At 35.2% G+C, this 24,580-nt stretch overlaps 2 protein-coding genes across 2 annotated transcripts; one reads left to right on the top strand and one right to left on the bottom strand.

The window, feature by feature from the left end:
• Positions 1-3,660: 3,660 nt before the first annotated feature.
• LOC149475121 (uncharacterized) lies at positions 3,661-6,887 on the bottom strand. Its single transcript, XM_089713797.1, has 5 exons — positions 5,681-6,887; positions 5,247-5,309; positions 5,104-5,157; positions 4,940-5,031; positions 3,661-4,854 (listed from the first exon to the last, which is right to left on the bottom strand). The coding sequence occupies exons 1-5, from the start codon at positions 5,686-5,688 to the stop codon at positions 4,304-4,306; spliced, it is 768 nt and encodes a 255-aa protein (XP_089569923.1). The 5' UTR covers positions 5,689-6,887; the 3' UTR covers positions 3,661-4,303.
• A 2,968-nt stretch (positions 6,888-9,855) lies between these two features.
• On the top strand, positions 9,856-16,629 carry LOC149475120 (uncharacterized). The gene is made up of 4 exons (XM_089713754.1): positions 9,856-9,937; positions 13,293-13,471; positions 13,749-13,947; positions 14,358-16,629. The coding sequence occupies exons 1-4, from the start codon at positions 9,856-9,858 to the stop codon at positions 14,657-14,659; spliced, it is 762 nt and encodes a 253-aa protein (XP_089569880.1). The 3' UTR covers positions 14,660-16,629.
• The last annotated feature ends 7,951 nt before the right edge of the window (positions 16,630-24,580 follow it).

Here is a 24,580-nt window from a genome sequence, read left to right as displayed (position 1 = left end):
AAATTGGAAGGCTTGGAGCTCTTCTTACCGAATCTGGTAGGGCATTCCAGAGGGAAATTGCGGAGATGGTGAAAGAGGAATGGAAGAAATTGGAATGATGGGGTGGAATTGATAGCGCGAGATTGTTTGAGGATCGTAAGGAGAGAGTGTGGTTAGAGGAAAGGTATGAAAAATTTACCTCTTGACAAAGAAAAAACATACATTTTAAAAAGACCACGAATATTTATACTCATTATTGATGCTCATACCATTTCTTGGTAGCAATTTTTCCAAACATTTTAATATCTATCTTAAAATTATAACATGTTTGGTCGTTTTCTACTATACATCTTTTGGTGTGTAGGAGACCTATAATAGATTCAGTTGATAGTTTGTTACGCTGTTTCGTTTTCATTACGTTTATTGATGAAAAAATTCTCTCGACGTTGGCAGATGAGTGTGGTAAAGACAATATGTTGAAAACAAAAGAACTAACATTTTCAAATATTCGTGAGCCATCACCATATTTCATGCTGCCAACGCTGAAGAATTGTAAGCATCTCGTACGGAATAAATGAATTTGTTCTGGAGTCAATCTTTTATCTGTAAGCAAGGTATTTATGGCATTTGCTCCGTAATATACATCATCAGTGTTTACAAAATTACGTGGGTTTTTATACTCAATGTTTTCCAGATTGTTCTTTTCTAAATCGTCTCTTTTTAAAAAACAATCGAACAAAGTTCTTGCACTGACGCAAACTTGCGAATACAAAACGTGTGCTCTTGCTGTTTCCGATTGCATTTCGCGGTTTAGTTTATTAAAAATCGGTAATACAAAATCTAGAAACTGCAGAAAGAGTAATGTTGTAAGAAGAAGATTTAAGAAGAAGATTTAATTCTCTGTAGTGGATTTACATCGGAGGAACATATTTTCCTGTTGCGCTAAGTGCGCATACAACTGTGACGTTCTGGCCACGTTCTGCACTTGTAGCCTTTCCGACTTGCTTAAGCCTGTTTCATCAACATTAAAGATTCGATTGGCTGGAAAATTATGCTTTGACAAGAGTGTCTCCAAGTTAGAGAAAAAATTTTTTTAAATTATTATTAAATCCCAAAACCCTGTTTAGGCTTGTTGACTCGAGAAGCCTTAAAGAAATTCCAGGATTTCTTTTCAAAAAGGCATACACCCAACATTTTCCAGCCATCTTTTTCTCTGATGAAAAAATATTTTTAATATTTTTTGCAACGGCAAAGTCGTACGCCAATTTACGCAATTGTAGCTGAGTTATCCCATAAAACTTCTTAGCCATTTCAGAAACCTTTTCTTTCTCTTCTTTGGTGAATGTGGCAATGGCAAACTCCTATAGGACTCTGGGCCTGATCGTTACACTGATGATTTATGGGCGATTAAATAGATAAAAATATACAAATTCTATAAATATAATAGTTATAGATCTGTTCTATGGGATACCATATTGGAGTGTAAAGTAACAAAAATAAAAGTTAGTTTGCTTGAGTTAAATGAATAGCATTGCCTTTTTCTAGGTCCAGGTAAGTTTATTTTCTATCTACATTGTCTAGCTAATAATAGTGTAACAGAAGAACAGTCAGGTAATATAAATATTGGATCCAACACATTATTCAACACACATTTTAACTTACCAAGACATCAACAATCACTAGGTACTCAAATTTCGACGGACCGAAGGACGTTTTTTAAAAAGACAAGATTTAATTTAAACGTCTTTAATATGTGCTCTCTACATCAAGAATGAGAACTTAAAACTATAAACTTATCGCTAAACAAAAATGCAACGCTGCAACTGCGTTATAAGAATTACAAAATGCATTAAGGCGATGCAGGGTGGTCGTAGTTCTGCCGCGTTAATAAATACGACGTCACATTTACTGCGGGTGGCCCATTTTTGTGAGGTACATTTCTTATATTTATAAGGGATTTTAAATTAAACGATGTGTTTCTTCTGAAAACAAAAGTTGAGACTTTAATATTCGCACATTTAACAAACATAACTTTTACATTGTTAATGTTACTAAAATGAGAAAAAAAATCACTAACCTGAAAACAAAAGAAACGATATTTAAAGTTTAATTTAACTTAAGCACACAATTTAAACAGTTCAAAGATTACTTAACACATTACAATTTTATTTGGCGTCGTTCGCCATTATTATTAGTTCCCTCGCGACCTCTGTCGTAGGTATGTCTCACTAATGTTATAATATTATCTATGCCGAGCGGCAAAATTCAAATCCACTAGGTACTTAAACTTAATACAAAGAAATGAAGTTTCTTTACATATTTTTATAAATGGATGAATCAGGATTCGCTTTCATAATAATACTAATCAATTCAAATAATATCTTTAGAGTAAAAATAGAGCTTTTTTGTCCTTTTTGTAGAGGCTCTTTCGTTTTTATTCAGTTTCCTCTTGCCAGAGTTTTTTAACACAGACTTGAAAAAATTTTCGTTATCAGTCAGGGTGTAAGTGCCATCCCAGGACCTTAAAGAAAAAATTAAGGATGTTTTTGTAATTTTTCAAACCAAATTTGGTCTCCTCGCTCTTCCTGCTTCCCCCTGTCCAAGAGCATTTACACAAAAATTCCCGAGATAGAAACATGTCTAGTATTTTATAGGCGCATGTTGCCCCTTTGCCCTCTGATTTTGGAGATACAAAAGAATATTGTGTTAAAAGTTTAATTTTATTTTTTTTGTCCAATAGAAATGACTCCATCTTCTCTAGGTCTGAAATAGAGTCAATAGGTTTTATGATGAAAGCTTCACTATCAAATCTTAGTTTGGATTCGGCCAATGAAACCACATCTGCATTTTTGTTCAGATCCTTCTTGGAAAATCCATCGTCTAGTTGTACCGATAAGCTTGCCAATTTATGAAATATTTTTTTTTATTACTTTCCAGAATGTTTATTTTTTGTTCCATATTATATTGATTTTGCAAGATTTTTTGTAGAAATACTGAATAGTCTGATTAACATCATTATTTTGCTGAGTTTGAATAGGAATTTGAGTTTCAAACTCATTGTCAATCCCTGCTATAACACGCCTCGCATTACGATTACGATTTTTGGCAACTGGAGATAGCCTAAAAAGTTTACACTTTTTGTTTAAAGTGTCACCTCAACGTATATCGCTGATAATACCCGAAGTGTGCCAAGCTTTGAATCAAGTACTGGGAGACGGAAATAAAGGTATTTGAATATAAAAACAAATGCATAATAATCTAAAACATTTATTACGATACGTGTCATATTAGATTTTACAATTTGTAAACTAAACTTAGTATTCAAGGAACATGTGTGATTAAATGTGATTTGGTTTCAATATTAAGAGAACTTGAAAGCCAGTATTCTGGTAATTTATTATTGTATAAACAAGGATATTGTTCAATAATATGAACGAAATTCACTGCCGAGCCCGCCATTTTGTAAAACAACAAAGCAAAACAACAGGTGTTTGCGTCTTACAAGTCGGTCGAGTAGTGACATGCTGCCACGCGCACCGCATGACGAACGCAAGACGAAAGGCGGACGCGACGTTGCCGCTCCGTGGACACAGATTTGATTGTTTCTACGCAAGATGCAAGCAATCGGCAATTGACGATAGCGTGCGTATGACGTGCGGTTTACGTGGACCGTACGCCTTATGAATCAAATCATCACAATCTGTTGGACCTTCATTAGGTTGGTCGCTCGTGTCATTAGTATAATATGAGTAGTCTTCAGTAGTTTTTTGAATCAATTCATTGCTTACTATAATCCTGCGGTTGCTGCTTCTTCTGGAATATGAATTACTGGAGAATGAAATGGTAGTGACTCTGAGTAGATGCGCTGTTGAATAGGCCCTCTGTTGCTGCATTGGCTGCTCTGAATAAGTACTGCGTAACTAGTTCCTCTTGTTGTTGTGGTGATGGAGACGGTGATGAAACATACGTTTGAGCAGGCGAAAAATATCCAGGAATTTCTAATCGAGCTAGTGAAAAATAGGCAGGGGATTGTGGTTCTTTGCGTCGGTTATAACGCTGGAACATTTGATTCATTTCACATATGAACTGTTCACTGAACTATTTTGCGCCATTCCTTCTTTAAAGAGCCGTGATAAGCAATATCTAACGGTTGGGTCAAATGTGTTTGGCGGCAAAAACACAAACTTGATATTATGCTCATCACAAAGCTCAATAATATTAGGACTAAGACGACTTTCCGCAAACCCAGGAGAAGATAGTAAGTCCTGGGCTGTATTCCAGTATGAGTCTACACGTGATTTCACAATAATCCCAGTCGCTAGGACTATTGCGAAATACACGTACATCTGGATTGGTATCCCGCCATCGCGTGATACGGGCTACGGCTGTTTGGCAATAGTAGCCCATGATGAATCATGGCCGTTACTTTTTGCTGAGCATATCTATTTGTCTCCACTGAAATGTGCTCCATTATTTGGCGATCCCATATAGCAGTAAATGCATCATATGGGCTCGTCAATGGAACTGTGGGTCCACAATTAATCTCGGAGAATGGTTCCTTTCTCAATTCAGGAGGAATTTGAGATTCTTGAAACCCTCTCCACCTAAAATCAAATTTGTTGTGAGGCTCGGCGATGGCTTCGAGGTCGTCGCTTGGTTCGGGCTCGGCGTTGGGTTCGGGCTCGGGCTGGGCACTAGGTTGGGGCTGCAGGCTGGAGGAAGGCTGAGGTGGCCACTCAAAGCTTATATCCGCATTTATCGGTGGCACCTCAGTCTCTTCCTCAGACGTAAAAAGTCTGTCAGCCCTCCTAGGCAGCTGTATCGGATACACCAAATCTTCCTCTTCATCATAGCTGTCAGCATCCTCTTCACTGCCTGTGTAAATAATAATAATAATATACTGTAGTCTGTTTTACCTATGTAAACAGATGATGTCCATCATTTTTGAATATTAACTTACCATAATTATTCAAAATTTGGGAAATGTCTTCGTCCCTTAAAGGACGAGCCCTGACAGCTGACGATGAAGATGAAGCCCTCACTGGTGGAATCCTAAGAAAACAAGAGAATCAGTACCGGTATCGCAATAACTAAAAATATAATTTTGCTCATTTTTGAACTTACAAGCACCGCCTCGAAGCCGGAACCTCCTCGCCCTTTCCAATAGAGTCATTATTTCTGTAACAACAAAAATAGCAGTGTTATTGTAAATATTATTTCCCCAGAAAATAAAACTTTAGTAACAAATAAAATAAATGAAAACTTACGCGGGTCTCTTTAGAGCGGTAGTTCGTGGAGTTGAATGCCCGCTCCCACCACATTCAACATACCTGCAAATATAAGTATTCGATTTAATTGTTACGGTTAATAACTAATTGCATTTGAAAATTTAAAAAATAACAGTATAATTACAGAGCTGGAGATGGTGGAGCCGAGCACATCAGAGGCTCTTTACTCGTGGAGAGGGAGGCGTCCATTTCTGGTAAGGACGACCATAAGGATTGGAATCTACAAAAATTAAAAAAAGTTTTAGATCTAACATCAACTTGCCTTTTTATCCATTTCTGGCTGAAATAAAACGACGATAAAATCGTCATCACGCGTTCGACATTGAACATGCTGATAGTTAACCGATTATTAGTGAAAATTAACAGAACTATTATAGTATAATTAGTATATATTATAATCAATTATTACTTACCCTTCCATCGTTTCTAATAATATTTAGCGAATCACTTCTTATTTGACAGAAGTTTTCACTAATGCAAAAAATACGTTTACACTCAAGCGTTCACGTAGTTTTGAATGACTGGTGTTCAAATTTTTTTCAAGCTGCGCGAGTTTTGTGCGTCACTAGCTTTTTTTTTAGCGTTGGGAAATGCCTTTACGCATCCCCCTCGCAGGGCCTTGACACTGTTAGTACCATTCCAGGCATTTTGGTAATAATAATAGGTAAGTAATAGAAAACATAAATTTATGTATGGTAGCTTGCGCTAAAAAAGGAAGCCACTCAGGATACCTGAGGCACCTTTAAACTGATTTTCAGTGACCCTTACGACATCCACATTGTCAGCTGCTTTACTGGATGATAAATAAAAATAAAATAATAAATAAATATAATTCCTGAATAATAATAATTTTGTCATATCGGAATTCAAATGAATTAAATCGCGGGCGAAAACGACTCCGACGTTTTTCAGCTATTTAAAAGTATTTGAGTGTGAGTGTTTGAGTGCGGCAAGTTTACATATAAAATTCTGTATTGTTCTGGAATTGCACCGTTGGAGCATAAGCTCATCAAATCCTTGTATTTGCTTTGAGTGATTGGGTGTAAGCTTTCATACGCTATAGCTAATGTATGACTCCACAACGTGTCCAAATTTTTGTTTTTATTCAGTCGTCTGGTCTTTACTGATTTATGCAACTCATCGCTTGCCACACAACTTTGTTAAAAAAAAGTAACTATATTTTTTTACTTTCGTTATGATTAGTCGTAATTCCGGAATCCCCAAAATATGTTGAGCAACTAAATAAAGTGTATGCTCAAAGCATGGGATATGCTTTTTTTTGCCAAATGCAATTTTGACAGCCTTCACCATATTTGCAGCATTATCTGTTACTACTGCTGTGACTTTATCCGTATTAAATCATTAAAAATGAACTCACTTTGAAAATGTCCTTTGTTATTTACACTTATAGCACTTGATGTCCTTTTTATCAAATCCCCTTGCAATTTAAGCCGCAGACGACGCTGATTGCACGGGCAATTCCTTTCTGTCTTTCAACCTCTCCTCTACTATCAACAACGTTGCCACTAAATTATCGTAGGTTTGTTTATTATCCGGCGCCGATTCCCATGCAGAAACAAAATGTTTGTAATAATCTGGAAGGGACATCAAGACCTTCGTAATGACGAAATTTTTCTGAGATATCCTCTCCCATTTGCTTTAACTGATTTTTCATTTCTTCTATTTTTGATAAAAATGATGACATCTCTGTTCCATCTTCGAACTCATATTGGAAAAATCTTTGCTGTATTAAATGTATACTTGTATCAGATTTTTGCTCATAAACGCTCGCCAGTTTGTTCCACATTTGCGCCGCCGTAGTGCAAGTAATTATATGCATAATTGCATTTTCCGACATCCTGGTAACAATCCATGTTTGAGCTTTAGCGTCACGTTTTTCCCATTCTGCTATTTCAGTTGCGTCCCTCGGCTTCACCGAGATTACGTACGACATCCAACAGACCATAACTGCGTTGTAAAATGGTGGATTGGAATTTCCACACATTCCAATTAGATGCACCCTCCAATTTTATGCTCGTGTGCTTGTTTTCTTCCATATTGTATAATTTTGACTGCCTGCTCGTACCGTCCTTGCGTTGGTAACCTCAAAACAATTTCCCGCGCCACCCGGCGGGTGTCGATAATTGTTTTTCTTCGACAAAAACAGTTTTCGATCCAAATGGTTTGCTTTCTTCTTCAAAGTTATGTGCCTGGGCCCATAACCTGTTGTTAAAATAAAAACAGCAAATACTTTGAGATGTGGAGTTTTATTTTTAACTGACTTATACAATATGGCAGTACAATAGTAATGGGCGGACATAGATATATTTTTTTTAATGGAATGTTGCCAACTTAATTAATATTACATTGTCTATTATAGACTAAATATGCCAACATATCGTTCTGGCCTATAAAAAATGGTTTCGATATAATGCTATCCTGAATTACTATTTAATTTTATACTTATCCGAAATAAAACAAATAAATAAATCGTCACTTGATAGTGGAAAGTGGAAACACGCACAATACCAGAATAAACCAGTTTACGCTCTCCGCAGTTGCCACGTGCAGTCTGGCATCAGTCGCTTGGTACCGTTAGAACATAAAACACAAATTTCATTCAAAAATTATAACTATTACGTAGTTTAATTGTTAAATTTTTTATTTGTTCATTGTTATAATTGTTATAATATTTGTTGAAGTGTTTCATTTGTGTGTAAGGACTGGAGCATAATTTTTTTTTTTTTTCAAATAAAGTTATTTATATTAAACCTGGTCGAGGCAAGCCTTGGAGTTTAATCCTATAGAAAATATATGGGGGATAGTGAAAACATGTCACAAAAAAGAATGTCGCAATGAATATGAAGGTTATAATGTCAGTAGCCGAAGAAAAAATGAACGCCATAACTGTAGAAGAATGGAGAAAAGTTTGTCTGCGTGTCTTGGGGGGCGCTTATGCTCGCGTCCGTAGGTGCTAACACTTGATTCCCTACACGTGCCCCCTGGGTTGTGCAAAACGAGCATTCTGGTGGGAGACTTTATGTCGTGGCTAGTTACCACCCACCTGACGACGCCATGCCGCCAAGCGATGACGTTCGCAGCGTTGTTGTGTTCCGGTGTGAGGTCTGGTGAAACCATTTGGGATGATAAATGTACTGGATAATTTGTTTTTACGTCTATGAGCCGATTCCAGTGGCTTAGTATTTCGTCGCTAGGTGTCTAGATATGGAGGGTAGCGGGATCCGAAGAAACGGTTCACCGCTGGCCGACCGCAGGTTGTAGGGGGCCCAACTAGCGGGTTAGCCACCCGTGAAAGGCTGCCCCGCCGCCTGTGCATAATCCTGAGTTGGCTTCAACGTGCCGGTTGGCGACCGGATGAGAGGACCCGTTGGCGATATTCAGGGGGTTTCGGGCGTCCCCCCAGTCTCCATTCTAGACTCCATAAGTGTACAGATCTATGTCCACTTAGGTGGCTCTGGTCGTTAAGCCTAATCCAAGTTCTGTTTATCTCCCCGCCTATTCTTCGTCTAATTAATTAAAGAAAAATGAAAAAGGTCCACAAAAATAGTAAGTTTTCACAGCGGCTGCACATCCTCTCCTTAAAAGTGCACCTCTCAAATATTCGAGGTCTGCACTCTAATCTCGATGCAGTCCACCACCATCTTGAGACTGAAAAGCCTCACTTACTATTTCTCACGGAGACTCAAATCAAGTGTCCAGCTGACGCGACATATCTCTTGTATCCTGGATACACTCTTGAACATAACTTCCAACCCAAGGCAGGTACATGTGTATATGTTCGCGATGACATTTGCGTATTACGTCTCCGTCACCTTGAGGAACCCAGTTTCTCAGTCTTATGGGCTCTCGTGGATACAGGCTGTGACCCCTTTTTTTCAACGGACATCCAGGCGCACTGCAGGCTACCATCCTTACTTGGTGGAAATGCCGACTGCTCGCACTTCTCGCTTTGCGTCGTCATTCTTAATGCGAACCGCCAAGGAGTGGAACTCCCTGCCAGCGTCTGTCTTTCCAGAGAAGTACAATATGGGTTCCTTCAAGAGGCGAATAAATAGGCATTTTCTAGGTAGACATGATTTACCACCATAGACCGCGTCACCGCTTTCCATCAGGTGGGACTGTGGTCAAATGTCTACCTATCCTAAGGTAAAAAAAAAAAAAAAAAAAGTGCTATTGAGGAGGTAAGCAAATAAATATCAGGGTAGAGACGCAGCTTCAGACACAATATCAGAACGAATCATAATTAATTTAAATAATTCATCTGATGAAAGCGAGGATGGGGATGATTGTAATATGCCTGGGGTTGATGAATTATTAGAATAAAACATTTATGGCCGGAGAACACCTAATTCATACACTTCTTCACTGAAGTGAAAACTGGCACTGTTTGTAATGTTAGGAACTGGCTTGTCTGCCTCATACAGCTCCATTGATTACAATGCAGTGGATACACATTTTCACGTCCGGCAACGGCAACGTCGCAAGTCCCACGTGTTCAGTTCAGTTCGTTCTAGTGCGGTGACTATACGTGAGGATAATTTATAAACGCAAATTTATAATTTATAAAATGGATGATATAAATGTGGAAGATTTTATAAATGAAATTGAAATACGTCCTGCTATATGGAACTCCAAAAGTGATAAACACAGTAATCGGGCGGAAACAAAAAATGCATGGAAAGGCATTTGTGAAAAATTTATAGAAGATTTCAAAAATAAAACGACTGGTGAAAAAAACTCAGCAGGTAACTTTTTATTTAAATCATATTTTGTTATTTTGCCATGATAATTGTCCTTCGTTAACAAAGTATTTTGCAAACTTATCACGAACTGATGTTGCTCTCATATTTTGTTCATTTTGAACCACCTGATCTGTCCGCGTGTCTTGAATTAATAAATTACTATTAGACATTTCGCCACAGTCACGTGATAAGAAATTATGTAAAACACAGTTGATTCCATTCATAGTGTAATCGAGAAGAAGTTGCGTGGCCGAAAACGAGATATTTTTGTTCCCGCCGACAATGTGAGTATTATTAAATCAGCAAGACAAGATCCCGAGCCTTATAAAGTATTTTATCTGACTTTATAAGGACTTTCATAGCTTTGCTCAGGGCAAATACAAAAACTTGAGACCGGGGAATAAAAAAGGTGATCCGTATGTTACAGATATTGTAGCATTACAGTATGATCCAAATGAAGGTAAAATAAATTACAAAACTGATTTTGATCAGCCTTGGGAATGTTTACCTAGAAGACCTAAAAACTGCTTGGGTCTTCTTTTAACCTAGGGTAAAGGCTAGGCTTTAGGCTTGGGAACTGGAATTTCTTTAGTGAAACTCAATATTCCGTTTATAAGGATTTAATTTCAAGACAAAAACGCCACTTTTACAAAAGTTTTTCGATAAGTGAAAAATATACATTCTACCCTATATAATAAAATAAAAATAAATGACAATCTATGTTGGTGGCGCGCGTGATTGCCATAATAAGTTTAACAGGCGTAGACAGTATGGAAATCACCAAAATCACATGTTAACGAAAACATCGGTGATGCTCTTTTTGGGAGGCGTAGTTTTTATTTATTTTTTTGTTTGATCTTTTTCAACAAGAGCACTAACAGTAATGTTTCTTCGTTATATTCCATGGCTTAACTGGTGTCAAATAAATTTAAAACAGCACTAGCATACAAACGCACGGCAGTCAGATACGCTTTCAATTTAAGCGTTTGGTAACGGACTGCTACCGTACTGCAACTGCACGGCAGCGGGTTATAACTAGCGGCACGGAAAATGTGCGGCAGCGGTCCGATACGAAACGCATTGAAAGAGCCCTTTTTGGTACAACATTTTGTAAGTCTAGTTGGTCGGCTGGGAAAGATAATAATAATGTTTTTTCGTTTCAGGCACAAACCTAAAGGGCTCCCTAAATGTGAGCATGGTAATAAAAAGCAGGGATATCGATGAGACGAATTGATGATACAGGATGTCAGCAGATTTCATAGACATTTTTATGAAAATTGTGATAAAATCAAACAAGATACTTTAAGTCTTGCTAAAATATTGCTGTGCTAACACTCCAAATAAAAAAGGTGGCAATAATAAAAGGAAACAAACTATTACATATTTTATATCTAAAGCAGAAAACACGGAGCAAGGACGAAAAATAAAATTAAAAGGTGTGTCAAAAATTTATGACAACAGTTCTTGGTATATCCAAAGATCGCATTCAAAGAATATGCAAACAAAATTTAACCACAATGTCACTGCCAAAAGAAAACCGTGGAGGAGACAGAAGGTCGAGTAAATATGCTGGTTGCACGGAATCAGTTAAGAAGTTCATAAAAAACTTGAAATCATTAGAATCTCATTACACACGAGGGAGATCTAAAGTCCAATATCTGAGCAGTAGTCTCAGAATACGTAAACTGGAGAACTTACAATAATACTCATGAACAGTCAGTAAAATATGAGTTTTTTCGACGCATTTTTACTAGAAAGTTTAACTTAAGTTTTAAAACGCCCGCCACAGATGCCTGTTCAAAGCGTGCTGAGATGAAAGAACTTATAAAAAATGAAAAAGGTCCATAGCCGCAAAATTATTTTGATGGCTCAGTTACGGGTACATAAACTTCGAGCAAAATGGTTTTACAAATACCTTCGGTTGCAGAACGATGATGAGATAACCTTTAAATTCGACTGCCAGAAAAACTTGCCAGTACCAAAGCTACCAGACCAAGCCACTTACTATAGCCGACAGTAGTATGTATAGAGGTACAACTTCACAATCTGTCATGGCTATTTTCTGTTATCTTCTTATTAAATGTATTTTATGTATAAAGTTTGAATGAATTTAATTAGAATAAAATATTTAAGCACTTTGACGTTCAAAATATTATTATATTAAAATTTAAAAGTATTATTATATAAAAAAAATAGTTTAAAATTATATTTTATTTTCAGTAAATTGACATATTGAATTTAACTTAATGTAATGTTGTATTTTCCTGTTATTGAAGGTGCAGTAGACCATATTGTATTTAATTGTAAGCTATGTTAAATAGTATAGACTGTATCCTTTGTTGGAAAATCATATAAATAAATAAATGGCTCGTCTCGTGTTAAGCAAAGTCCGAGCAATACATTTATTTATGTAACGGATCATCATACTGTGATAGTAGTACCTGTAATTGTCCTCATCTCGAAAGGGCGAGAACTATAAAATATTTAGGATTTCATATTGACGAAAACCTCTCTTGGCATGTCCATATTCAATATATGACTGCTCGTGTCCGTAAGTTAATTTATGTCTTTAAGTTATTGAAAAATTCTGCTGATAATCGTATCCTAACTATTGTTTATAATCCTTTAGCTCAATCGATATTATCTTACGGTATTGCAGTGTGGGGTGGAGCTCCTAAATCAACTATTTTACAGCTTGAAAGAGCCCAGAGAATGATTCTGAAGATTAAGGCCGAGATTCATAGATCGCACTTTATCTTTACTTTGATGGAAAGATCTACTTTCCCCCAAAAATATATTTCTTAGTCGTGTCAAGCTCATCTTTACTTTCCAATAACTATACTTTACTTAGTAAAGGCTAAGGAGCCGATAATCATGACTTTGGTCTCAAAGTAAACTTTACATGACTATGCGTATAAATCATGTAGGCCTTCATTTTAAACCAATTTCTTAGAACAGAAACACATTTTAATATGGTTGGGTTATAGATTGAAACGTCATGTCGATTTGAGTGACATTTTTTTGTTGATGTGTTGATCGTTGCATCGTTTCGTTTGGCTTTTATCATTATTATATTTTTCTGACGAAATTTGCTGTGTCTACCGGTTTTTGATATTTCTACAATAATCTTCCCGACCCTGGCTTGTTATAACGGACTTGATACTGCTACCTGACTGACAATTACCTTTTGCAAATTCTACCTGTTTACCGATCCTGCCTTTGTTTTCGACACTTGCCTGTTTATGGACCCCAACTACGCTAGAATGGAAAAAAAAGCCTCCGCACACCGAATACGAAAAGCAACTCTTAATAGAGTTGGTGCAACCACTTGTAACAACACTTGACTGTAGAAAGACTGACGGCGTTACTGTGAAGAAGAAGCATGAGGCTTGGGAGAAACTAACAGTGGAATTCAATAGCTCTCGAAATATAAACCATCCGGTAAGTAGTTTAATATTTTTATGTAGATTTATCGTATTGTATGTTTTTTAAATTTTAGCAAATTGACATGTTGTATGTAGGTAATTTAAATGTACTACTGTACATTCCTATTATTAAAGGTACATTAGACCATGTATTTAATAATAAGCCATGTAAAATAATATCTATATGCTTTGTAAGGAATTCATAAATAAATATATAAATATTTTTCTCGAATATTGTACATAAAACTTTCTAATAACTTAAATGACTGAAATGTTTAATTGCATTATTTTAGGTTACTTCAAAACAACTTAAGAAGATGTGGCAAAATCTTAAATCAAAAGCCAGAGATGCAAAAACAATTGCCAACCAGTCAAAAAAGACTGGAGGAGGCCCACAACCACCTCAAATAGGGGCACTGGAAAGTCAAGTTTTGGCCGTTATGCCAAATGTGATGCCAACAATCGCTGTGGATATTGATAGCGACATGATGTGTAAGTAAATTTAGTTATTGTTAAAAATTTAGAAATTCATAGCATTGATTCACAGTTATTGTAAGAAGAGAATGAGTTATTGATAAATAATTTCTTTGGAGAAAGCCTAATACCTAATTGAACCCAACATCTCATGAACAGCAGTCATACACACTGTTTGTGGCTTACTAATGCATCAGTCTACAGCAATATCATTCAATCAGATCATATTACCTACCTAATGAATGAAAAAAATACCTACCTAATAATTTGCTGTACATAATATTAAAAGAAACTTTTTTCATTAATACCCAATTACCTACCTAATTACATAGTTATTGAATCCATTTCGACACATACTTGGTTGAAGAAACACTTTATTTATTATTTAAAGTAAAATACCTAATCATTTCAAATCTTCTGCTTAATAGATGTGGAAGACCACGAAACCGAAGCAGATGATGACAGTTCTGCTTGGCTTCCCATTAAAAACAGGGCGACAGAGCTGGAAGTTATCCCAGCACAGTCAAGCCAAGACAACGGAGAACAGCCATCAGCCTCAAGTCAAGAGCCTGCTTCTTCAACCTTTACAACACAATACATAAGAGGGTCAAGCAAAAGGAAAGAGCATAATGAGGAAGTGGAAACTCTCGATGGAGTAAGAAAAAAATTTACAAGAGAGAACTCCAGCATATGGATGAGAGATTCGAGTTGGAGAAAAAATTATTACTAGAAAAACATTATAAGGAAATGGAAATCCTAGAAATAAAAAAGCGTTTTACAAGACGTCAGTTTAATAATCTGGGACGAATGTACCATGATCCATAGAGCTCATGTAGAGGCTCTAGATAGGACTCTTAGAGATATTAGAAGCTGTGATAAAATCATGGGTGGGATCACTGTTATGTTTGCTGGGGACTTTCGACAAACTTTACCAGTAATAGTAAGAGGAACTAGAGCAGACATTGTAAAGTCTTGCCTTAAAAGTTCCCCATTATGGAAGTTTGTGAACATCTTAAAATTAACTACAAATATGAGAGCATATATGGGGGGAGGTAGTATAACTTTTTCTTCCAAATTACTTTTACTAGGAGACGGGAAAGTACCTCATTTTGAAAATAAGATAGAAATTGATCGTGATTTAGGAGAAAGAGTGAGTAACATTGAGGACTTAATATCGAAAGTTTACCCTGAAATCAGCGAAATAGAAAATAAAGATCATGAATGGATGTGTAAAAGGGCTATATTGGCTGCGAGAAACAGTAGCGTGGATGAAATTAATGACCTAATTTTAAGTAAACTTCCAGGAGACATAGCTACTTACACATCTATGGATAATGTAATGGATCAGGTAGATGCGGTCCATTACCCACAGGAGTTTCTTAATTCTTTGATCCCAAGTGGCCTTCCCCCATATTCCCTCAAGTTAAAAATAGGTGCCCCAATAATTTTACTTCGAAATCTTAAACCACCAATATAACGGGACCCGACTTCAAATTAAATTTCTTCGCAATAACATAATCGTTGCAATAGTTTTGACTGGTCCAGCAGTTGGTCAAACAGTGCTTATACCTCGCATCCCAATGATTCCAAATGATTTACCTTTTAATTTTAAAAGAATTCAATTTCCCGTTAAGCTATCTTTCGCCGTTACAATTAATAAATCACAGGGGCAAACATTTAAACACGTAGGAATTGATTTACGTCAAGACTGCTTTTCACATGGCCAACTATATGTCGCGTTGTCAAGATCAGGTTGCGGTGAAAACCAATATGTTCTTCTGCCACAAGAAAATAAAACAAAAAAATATAATTTACGCAGAAGTACTTTAAAATAATTATGTTCTTTTATAAAATAATAACGAAAAATGACGCGGACGAAGTCGTGGGTAACAGCCATAATTTATAAAGCCGACGAGGTGGATTGCAAAAATAAATGATGCCCAAAATAACTATTCGCGGACTACTTACTACTCTACGCGGACGAAGTCGCGGGCACAGCTAGTCTTAAATATAATACTTCGGACACATGCACACTTAAAATATGAAAAACATCTCTTATCAACTATACGTAGGAATAACAAAATAGTTAAATTAGAATCATGCAGAACCTGTATCGCGGGGAGGCACTATTATGTAATGGGTCCAAGGCTGTACATCCCAAATAATATCCATTTATCCACTTACAAAAAATAAACTTAAAAAAGTTTTGAAGGAATGGCTTCTTACTTTGAATTATGAGGATACAGAGGTTTTGCTAACTGTTAGGAGGTAATAAAGTGTGCATGTGTATTTATTTGTATTAGACTTAGTGAATGACTGACTGGCTTTATGTATCCAGTCATTCGATCCCAAGACTCGTCGTTGGTCGTAGGGCTAAGTGTGAGTGTGATGGGAAAGTTATTTTAGTTAAAAAACATAATCATAATTGTATCTTTCATTCTTAAAATAAACAAAACATTTGCTTTCTGGCCTGGTGGTTACAACTGTGGTATAATAGTGGTATATTCTTTGTAGTTTTCTTTTCTTATTTCTAGTATTTTTTTGTTTTCTCTCAACAAATTATTGAAAATGTGTTAAGTGAGGAGTGAGGGGGCCTGTTGACCTAAAATACAGGTAGTTCACACTTATTTATATGTACTGACAATGTATAAACTTATTTATGTAACTGATGTTCTCACATAATATACGTCACGTCGTAATCACGTATCGGTCAATTAAGGAAAGCTGGCATGTTCACAGTACTCACACTTATGCAATTTCACTTACAGTATGTTCAAAAATAAATGCGACTCTAGTTTCATTTTAGACTTGAATTGTAAAATGGTGCGTTGTAGATAAATATATGCAAATATAATTATGAAAGCTCTCATAATTTACCTGTAAAATTATAATTTAAAAGTAAATCAATTGATGAAGTTAATTATTTATTCTAATAATAATCAATTGGATAAAAGTATTAGTAATCATTCAATTATCAAATAATAATTAAATTTCAGGTCATAAAAACAATACAAATAACACGTGCGCTTACTCCCAACACACGGATGGTTGTTTTGATAATGATTTAAATAACGGGCGTTTTTTTAATAATGTGATAACTCTGATTATTAATTAGTAATTTGATTTTTGAAAAAAAAAAAAATGCCGATTTTAGTCAAAATTTATATTTTTCTAACAAGATCCTTATCATCCAAATTTCCACCTTAGTGAGAAAAATTGACATTTCTAATGAAAATGAACAAAAAATTAAATGATTTTATTAAATACTGTAAAATAGTCTATAATTCTTCCATTTACTGTATCACAAAATTCTTCATAGATTTTTAGATATTCGTACTACACCAATTACATCACCCTGTATTTATAAACAATTGCAAAATATGACACATACATAGGCCGGGAGATACTGACACAAAATTTCGGGTCATTTGTAACAGAATGGCGGTTCTACAGAGGTCTTATTACGCAATGACTAAAAGAAAAATGATGGTCAGAACTCAGAACGCTGGTACCGGTGGACTAGTCGCGTGGGCGTTAGTCGAACTCGTCGGATAAATAGCGAAAGTCAAACGATTTGTAACACAAAAATTTTAGAATTCACCGATAGCCCATAAAAAAGATGTAGGCGGTAGTGTCATGCCATACTTTTCCGGTGTAACTTACAGCCCCCCATACCGACGCGATGCGTTGATTAAAAAAAAACAATTCAAACATTTGTACCAGGCTAACTTTTGCACAGGTAATCATCATCGTGCAGACATTTACGAAAATCGCCATGCCATACTTTTCGGACGATTCCAAATGGCCACCATACCGCCGAAAATCTGCAAAAAAAAATTTTTTTTCGCCAAACAATTTGTACCAGTATTGCATTTGGATTTTTGGAGAGTATTTGATAAAATGTGACCATTATTATATTTGCCATACTTCTAGTAGGGGGAAAAAGTGCTGCCATACTTGAAAATTAATTTATTCGTCACGTTTCAAAAATACGACTGTACAATACGTAAAATAATTTTTTACAGTATGGGATCATTATATTCTGTTTGTTTGTAATTCTACCTAGAAAAAAATATCGCAGATTGCAAACATGGGGTGGATGATTGTAAGACTTAAGCCAAAACGTAAAAAAAAAATGAAAAGAATTGGCGATTTGTACCAGTACGGCATTTTTGGAAAGTATGAGGATGATGCAACGTGACCATTATTATATTTGCCATACTTTTAATAGAGGGAAAAATTAGTGCCATACTGCTACAAATCGTTCAAACTACGAATAAAATCTTACAATAAGAAAAAAATCTTATACACATTCGCCACCTCCCACAGGTATGGCATTATCACACTTCTATTTATAATCATTCAGGAGTTGTTGAAAAAAAAAATGTAGGGTGGTACAAATCGTTTGGCGAGAAAAAAAAATTCAAAAATTTGCAGATTTTCCGCGGTATTGCGACCATTTGGAATCGTCCGAAAAGTATGGCATGGCGATTTTAGTAAATGGCTGCACGACGATGGTTACCTGTCCAAAAGTGAGCCCGGTACAAATGGTTGAATTGTTTTTTTTAAATCAACGCATTCACGTCGGTATGGCGGACTGTAAGTCACATCGTAAAAGTATGGCATGACACTACCGCCTACATCTTTTTTAAGGGCTATCGGTAAATTCTAAAATTTTTGTGTTACAAATCGTTGGACTTTCGCTATTTATCCGACGAGTGTGACTAACGCCCACGCGACTAGTCCGCCGGTACCAGCGTTCTGACCATCATTTTTCTTTTTGTCATTGCGTACTAAGACCCCTCTAGACCGCCATCCTGTTACAAATGACCCGAAATTTTGTGTCAGTATCTCCCGGCCTAACATGTGCAATGTGTAAATGTGTTGACGTGCCAGCTCTTCTTAATATACCTATAAATAAACTCTTTTTTTTTATTTAAGATTTTTTTTGTACTAACCTACGGAGAATAATTGATAAACTTATTAAAATATAATACAAAACTATTGTTTTCTTTTCTGGTTGCTTTACTGGTTGTTCATCATTTGATAAAAACAGCAACTCATAAATCATAATACGTCTAGGCAGACGGGACGTAAACCTCATCGGTTCCCTTTCCCGATAATTTCGATTTGTGAATCTTATTTAATTAAATAAATAAATAAATAAATCATTTATTTACACCATCATATGTTACAAAAACTTTATGACCCAGGCTCCTAATATTATAGTTGTAAACTGTTTTTCAGGAGCCTGTGTTCACACTAATTTATATTACACAGTTACAATGGCGTAATACACGAATTCATTCAGTTTATTAGACATAATTATTTAAAATATTATTTGATACATTTCAAATTATACATTATTATTGATTATTGTATTACCTATTTAATAATTATGCATGCATTAAAATAAAATTAAATATAAAAGAAGTTAATAATCCACTCGGTTTCTTTCCGAAAAATTGTTCGTAGGAAATTATTTTTTTTCTTTACGTCTTCTCTCGTGCTATTTGGTTTGATTTTTTTTATAAATATCGAGCAACTTATCAAGCGCATTATTTTTCTTAACTGTATCGCGATATGATTTGCAGGATGTATTCCATAATTCTGGATAAGTTTCCCATGTTTATCCCTCTGCCACTGAGGTGCCATTTTTATTTCAAACTAGAGGTCGCCCCGGCTTCGCCCGTGGTACATATTTCGCAATAAAAGGTAGCCTATGTCCTTTCTCGGGTATCAAAATATCTCCATATCAAATTTCATGCAAATTGGTTCAGTAGTTTAGGCGTGATTGAGTAATAGACAGACAGACAGAGTTACTTTCGCATTTATAATATTAGTATGGATGTTGAGGAGTAGTCTGACAGACGTGTAGTTAAAGTACTATTTATTTTATAGGTATTATATATTTTGCAATGAAACTTGAATTCATATAACTGTTGACATGTTAAACACACAATAGTAATCATAATAAAAATTTAAATAAAACACAAATTTAAGAATTATTTATTATATTTGTGTCACTTATATGATTTAGGAACTTTTAGCACAGCCATTGTTAAAAAATAAAACACGTAAAAAAATGAAAAAAACAACAAAACAAAATTAGTTTTGCCATCTTCTGGCTTGAAACTATTAATAAAAAATGAAAGGCTTAAATCCTTAGAGTAGTTTTGTTACAATTCAGTCTCAAACTTCAGTCTTACAATCAGCGCAAACTTGAGCAGCGCATTGCAAACAGATAGGTTTTGCGCAAATGCAACAAGTAAATCTCGTTTGGCGTTTCAATTTACTTGGACAGATACGACACAACTTTCTTGTCGATGATGTGCCAGTGTCGCTTGGTGGGAGAGGAGCTGGCAAATCTTGTCCTAAAACTCGCCGAAGAGTCATACGCAATTCTCTCGGATGTTTTTCATTATAAACTCGCTGCTTTAGAGCAGGCAGTACTAATTCTCTTGCAAGGTGCATAAGAAAATCAGCTCTTCTCATTTTCGATTCTGGATACTCACTATAAAGCACAAATGCATTGACGCCCGTTAATCCAGCAATCGATAAAAAATTACTTGTGGCCAACGTCGTGTTTTGCGGCTACATGAAAAAATGGCACATTTTTTGTCTATTTCATCCACACCCCCTTTACTATGATTATAATCCACAACCATGGTAGGTTTATTGGTTTCTTCATCAGTACTGGCGTTGTTGTGGCAAGAAGAAAAGAGGATCACTGCCTTGTCTCTTTTTGGGACATAAGAAACCATAGTCAAATCTTTGGTAAAACCATACAAAGAACTTCCAACGGCTCTATTTTTATTTGATTTGAACTCCGATGGAATCTCGCGTTTATTTTTTTTTAAGTGTTCCTAAATAAGTCAATCCTTTTTGAAGTAAAAGTTCTGCCAGAGGTATAGAGCTGAACCAATTACAACGGGTCACCATGAAATTTGACTTCGATTGCAAAGCATTAAATTTAGTAGTTTAGGTCGTAATTAGACGGAAAAAAAATATGGCATGAAAAACTTTGCTTTTGTGCTTAGAAGACTGATTGAACGAAATTTTTAAAAATCTCGGATTTTAATTTTTGATTGAAAATAAAACTATTGAAATGAAAATGTTTATTATTTTTATTAAGTTTTACTATCAAATAAGTATAAAGAAATAACTTAAAAGTGCACACTTTTAATTTTTCTTTTATGTTCATAGCTACTTTCTCTCAATAAACCCCAAATATAGTCGCCCATCATGTTTTCATTGTATTGGCCTTGATAGCGTTGTTCAAAATTCATGATGTCCTGATGGAAACGTTCTCCTTGCTAATGCATGAGTTAATGTCAAAGTAAATAAATGCATCACGATGATGATTTGTTAGGTTATACAATTTTAAATTCATATTATGAATTAATCTATTTTGTTCTTGTGTTAAACCAGGTAGGTATGGCAAGGTACACAACATAAATTTACATTTAGTCTTACTACTAATATCTAACATTTTTTTTAATCCTACATCAATATCCTTATTATTTATATTTAAACTGTCCCCATATAATATAATTACAATATTATTCTTATTAAAGCTGAAATGATCCAGTGATTTGATTATATATTTAAATGAACTGTTAGGCGTACAAACATTAGTAACTTTAAGCCCTAAGTTGTTGAGCATAGCGCCAAATCCCTGACCAATATTATCTGACAACACAATTATTTCCTGCTTTGAAAGGTATTTAGTATTACTGGTTGGAATTGTGGTAGTGGGTTTAACACTATGTATGTCTGTGTAGTCAGGCTTATGGGGCGACGGTTGCTCATTGTCATTGTTTGAACACTGACATACATATTTATTGGTCAGCGACTCAAAACGATCCATATTCTCATTGCTCAACTTAATAAGATAATCTGCCTCTTGTATATGCTCGTTAATTTGCATTTGGGCAGAAGAGTATTTCTGGTTCACATCAGTTAACATTTGACTTAAGGAGTCTATCTTCTCCTTAAGTTCAGTTGTTTCTACATCATATAAGATTTTATAGTATTCTAGATCCCTATGATATTTATCTAACTCCTGAATAAGGCTTATGTTGTCTTTCTTTAGTTGAACTATCTTTTTTAAAGAACTCTTTCTAACAATAGATTGCGTACGCTTGATGAACTTACTTATTCTAAGATATTTTTTTAACTTCTTATGCGAAGAGAAATTGATTTTTTTAAAGTTTATAGAGCCACTTAACTGTCCACATTCAATTAATTCATCATGAAGACTACTTGGTGTGTTGCATTGCCGCTTGGGATTGTCCTCTTGCGCTTCCATTAAGCTACATTCCAACTCAGCGATACGGCTAAGAAAAAGTTTTTAAATTTATCCAAATGAGCATGCAGCATATGTACTTTTAATGACATCCTGCAGCCCATGGCCTTAAAATTTGTAATTTGCCTTACCTTCCAAACACCTTTTACAATAACTACAAGCAACATGTGGAGCCCATGGCTTATCTTGATTCCGTACAGGACAGTCAAAATATGCTTCATAGGCATCACAGACAACGTGAGATGTCTTTAGTTCATATTTCACGTCTCGAACTTTAATAAATTGACCACATATAAAACAAAATGCATCAGTATCGTATTGGCACTCTCGTGACAACATTTTAAGTTATTCTGGGCTTGTAAATGATGGTTGTTTATCACTCGGGTGCTATCTAGTCAAGTTCGAGCGACCGCGTGATGTCTTTTTAAAAAAAGATATATTTAATTTATAAGACTTTAATTAGCGTCTTTACAGTGAGATGGTTAGAGTATAACTGACTAATCTTAAACAATACCATGGTATGAAGATCTCGTCTTCTTGGAAATGATTAAGGATGTCGTCGCGACGGTTAGGTGGGCGATTCTCCGTAATCATTCCCTTACAATTCATAACACTGCAACAAAGTAAATACATTCTTGCACGTATTAGTATTTACGTAAACTATTAAAATATCGATTCGGCAGGTTTTGGCTGTATAACTCCTCCCTCCGTAAGTTAGAGATTATCCTCAAGGGGATGGGGATGATTTCGAACATTACTGTTTCGCGTTACCTTCTTATATGATTTCCTATAAACTATGAATACAAGACATAAAATTATAATTAAAACTGTTAGAAAGATGTTTCCTATACTTATACCCTTAAAAGCTAAAGCACTATTTTCACTATTTTCACTGATTGCCCTTTCACTCATAACTTCACTTTTCTTCAATAGTAAGTTTAAAAGTTGGATATCAGTGAGGTCGATTTCCTTAACGGTTTTCTTTCACCGGCTGATGCTGCATTCCATATATGTGGTAAATTAACAATCGGTATATTGGTGGAAACAATGTTCTTTCCTTGAGATTGTTTCTTTCTCAAAGTGTGGTCCTGTATTTTAACATAGCAATCATTATCTATAGTGATCAGGTAAGTACCACGGAGTTTTTCATGGCTTACCTCATTATTACAAAATTTTGATATAATTATTTCAGTTCTGGTGTAGACGAGCCATCGATCGAGTTGTAAAATTTCAATCTTTAGATCTCCAATAATAATGGGTAATGAATGGCATGTACTTATGTTTGTTGAAAAATTAAAGAGTTCTATAATGCATTCGTCCTGCAGTAAGGATGTGTTTTCCGTTTCAGGACATAGGAGACGTGCCTCATCTAGTTCTGAACAGGGCTGCGTGAGCATACTTACTTTCAACCCCTTCACTAGGATATAGGGATATTTAGGAAGGATGATGGAAGTAAGGTTATCAACATCACTATGGACAGGTAACGGTATCAATTTATAGTAATTATAAGTTTCGTTATTAATTAAAGGTATATGCATTATGAATTTAATCTGATTTTGCTTTACATACAATTTAAGCTCAATACTTTGCTCTATTTTAACAATATTCTCTAAGTTTACAGGATATAATAATTTATTCGTAATTTCTATTTCTTTAAGGATATACACAAGTTCATCGGTATCAATAATTGATCGATGCAAAAGTTTAATTTTTGCAAAAGCTAATGCGGTTTCAATCTCATTCAACTTAGTATAAATTTTTATTATCTTATGACTTAATAATAATGTTTCCGTTTTATTTAAATTCATATTAATTTCATTGAGTTTTTCTTTAATTTGAATGAAATTGCTTTCTGTAACATTCATAATATTGTTAAGTTTTCCCATCATTTCTGTAATGACAGTCACCTTGTAATCCATAGCGTTTTGCTTGTTATTTAATTTATTAATTAACTGTTCATATTTTATGGCATCGTCATTATCCATATTACCAGTAATTGCTTTAATAAAACAACCAATTGGGTTAAGTAAACCACGTTTTATTCTAACTGATGGCACTAATTGCTTATATTTATAAAAACTAATATTCATTATAAAATCTGTTTGAATTTGTGCCTCTTTAAAATCTAAATCAAAATTCTTAATATTAAAACAACTATTTACGTATTTCTTTAATTCTATATAATTATTTAAATTTAATTCTACATCCTCGTATATAGGTTCTAAATCTAATATCTTAATAACTATCCATGTGTCGTACGTAATTCCGGCATTTTCTTCTTTTAAGGGTAGAAGGCCTGGATTGTCTCTAATCTGCTGCACGTGAAGGGCCTGGCTGAGGATC

The sequence above is a fragment of the Colias philodice genome, chromosome 31, assembly GCF_061535455.1.
Source record: "Colias philodice isolate Cphi_HAF_F1 chromosome 31, ilColPhil1 Martin Lab GWU primary, whole genome shotgun sequence".
Classification (NCBI taxonomy): domain Eukaryota; kingdom Metazoa; phylum Arthropoda; class Insecta; order Lepidoptera; family Pieridae; genus Colias; species Colias philodice.
The sequence above is the reverse complement of the archived record's forward strand: the minus strand, read 5'-3'. Positions and strand labels throughout refer to the sequence as shown.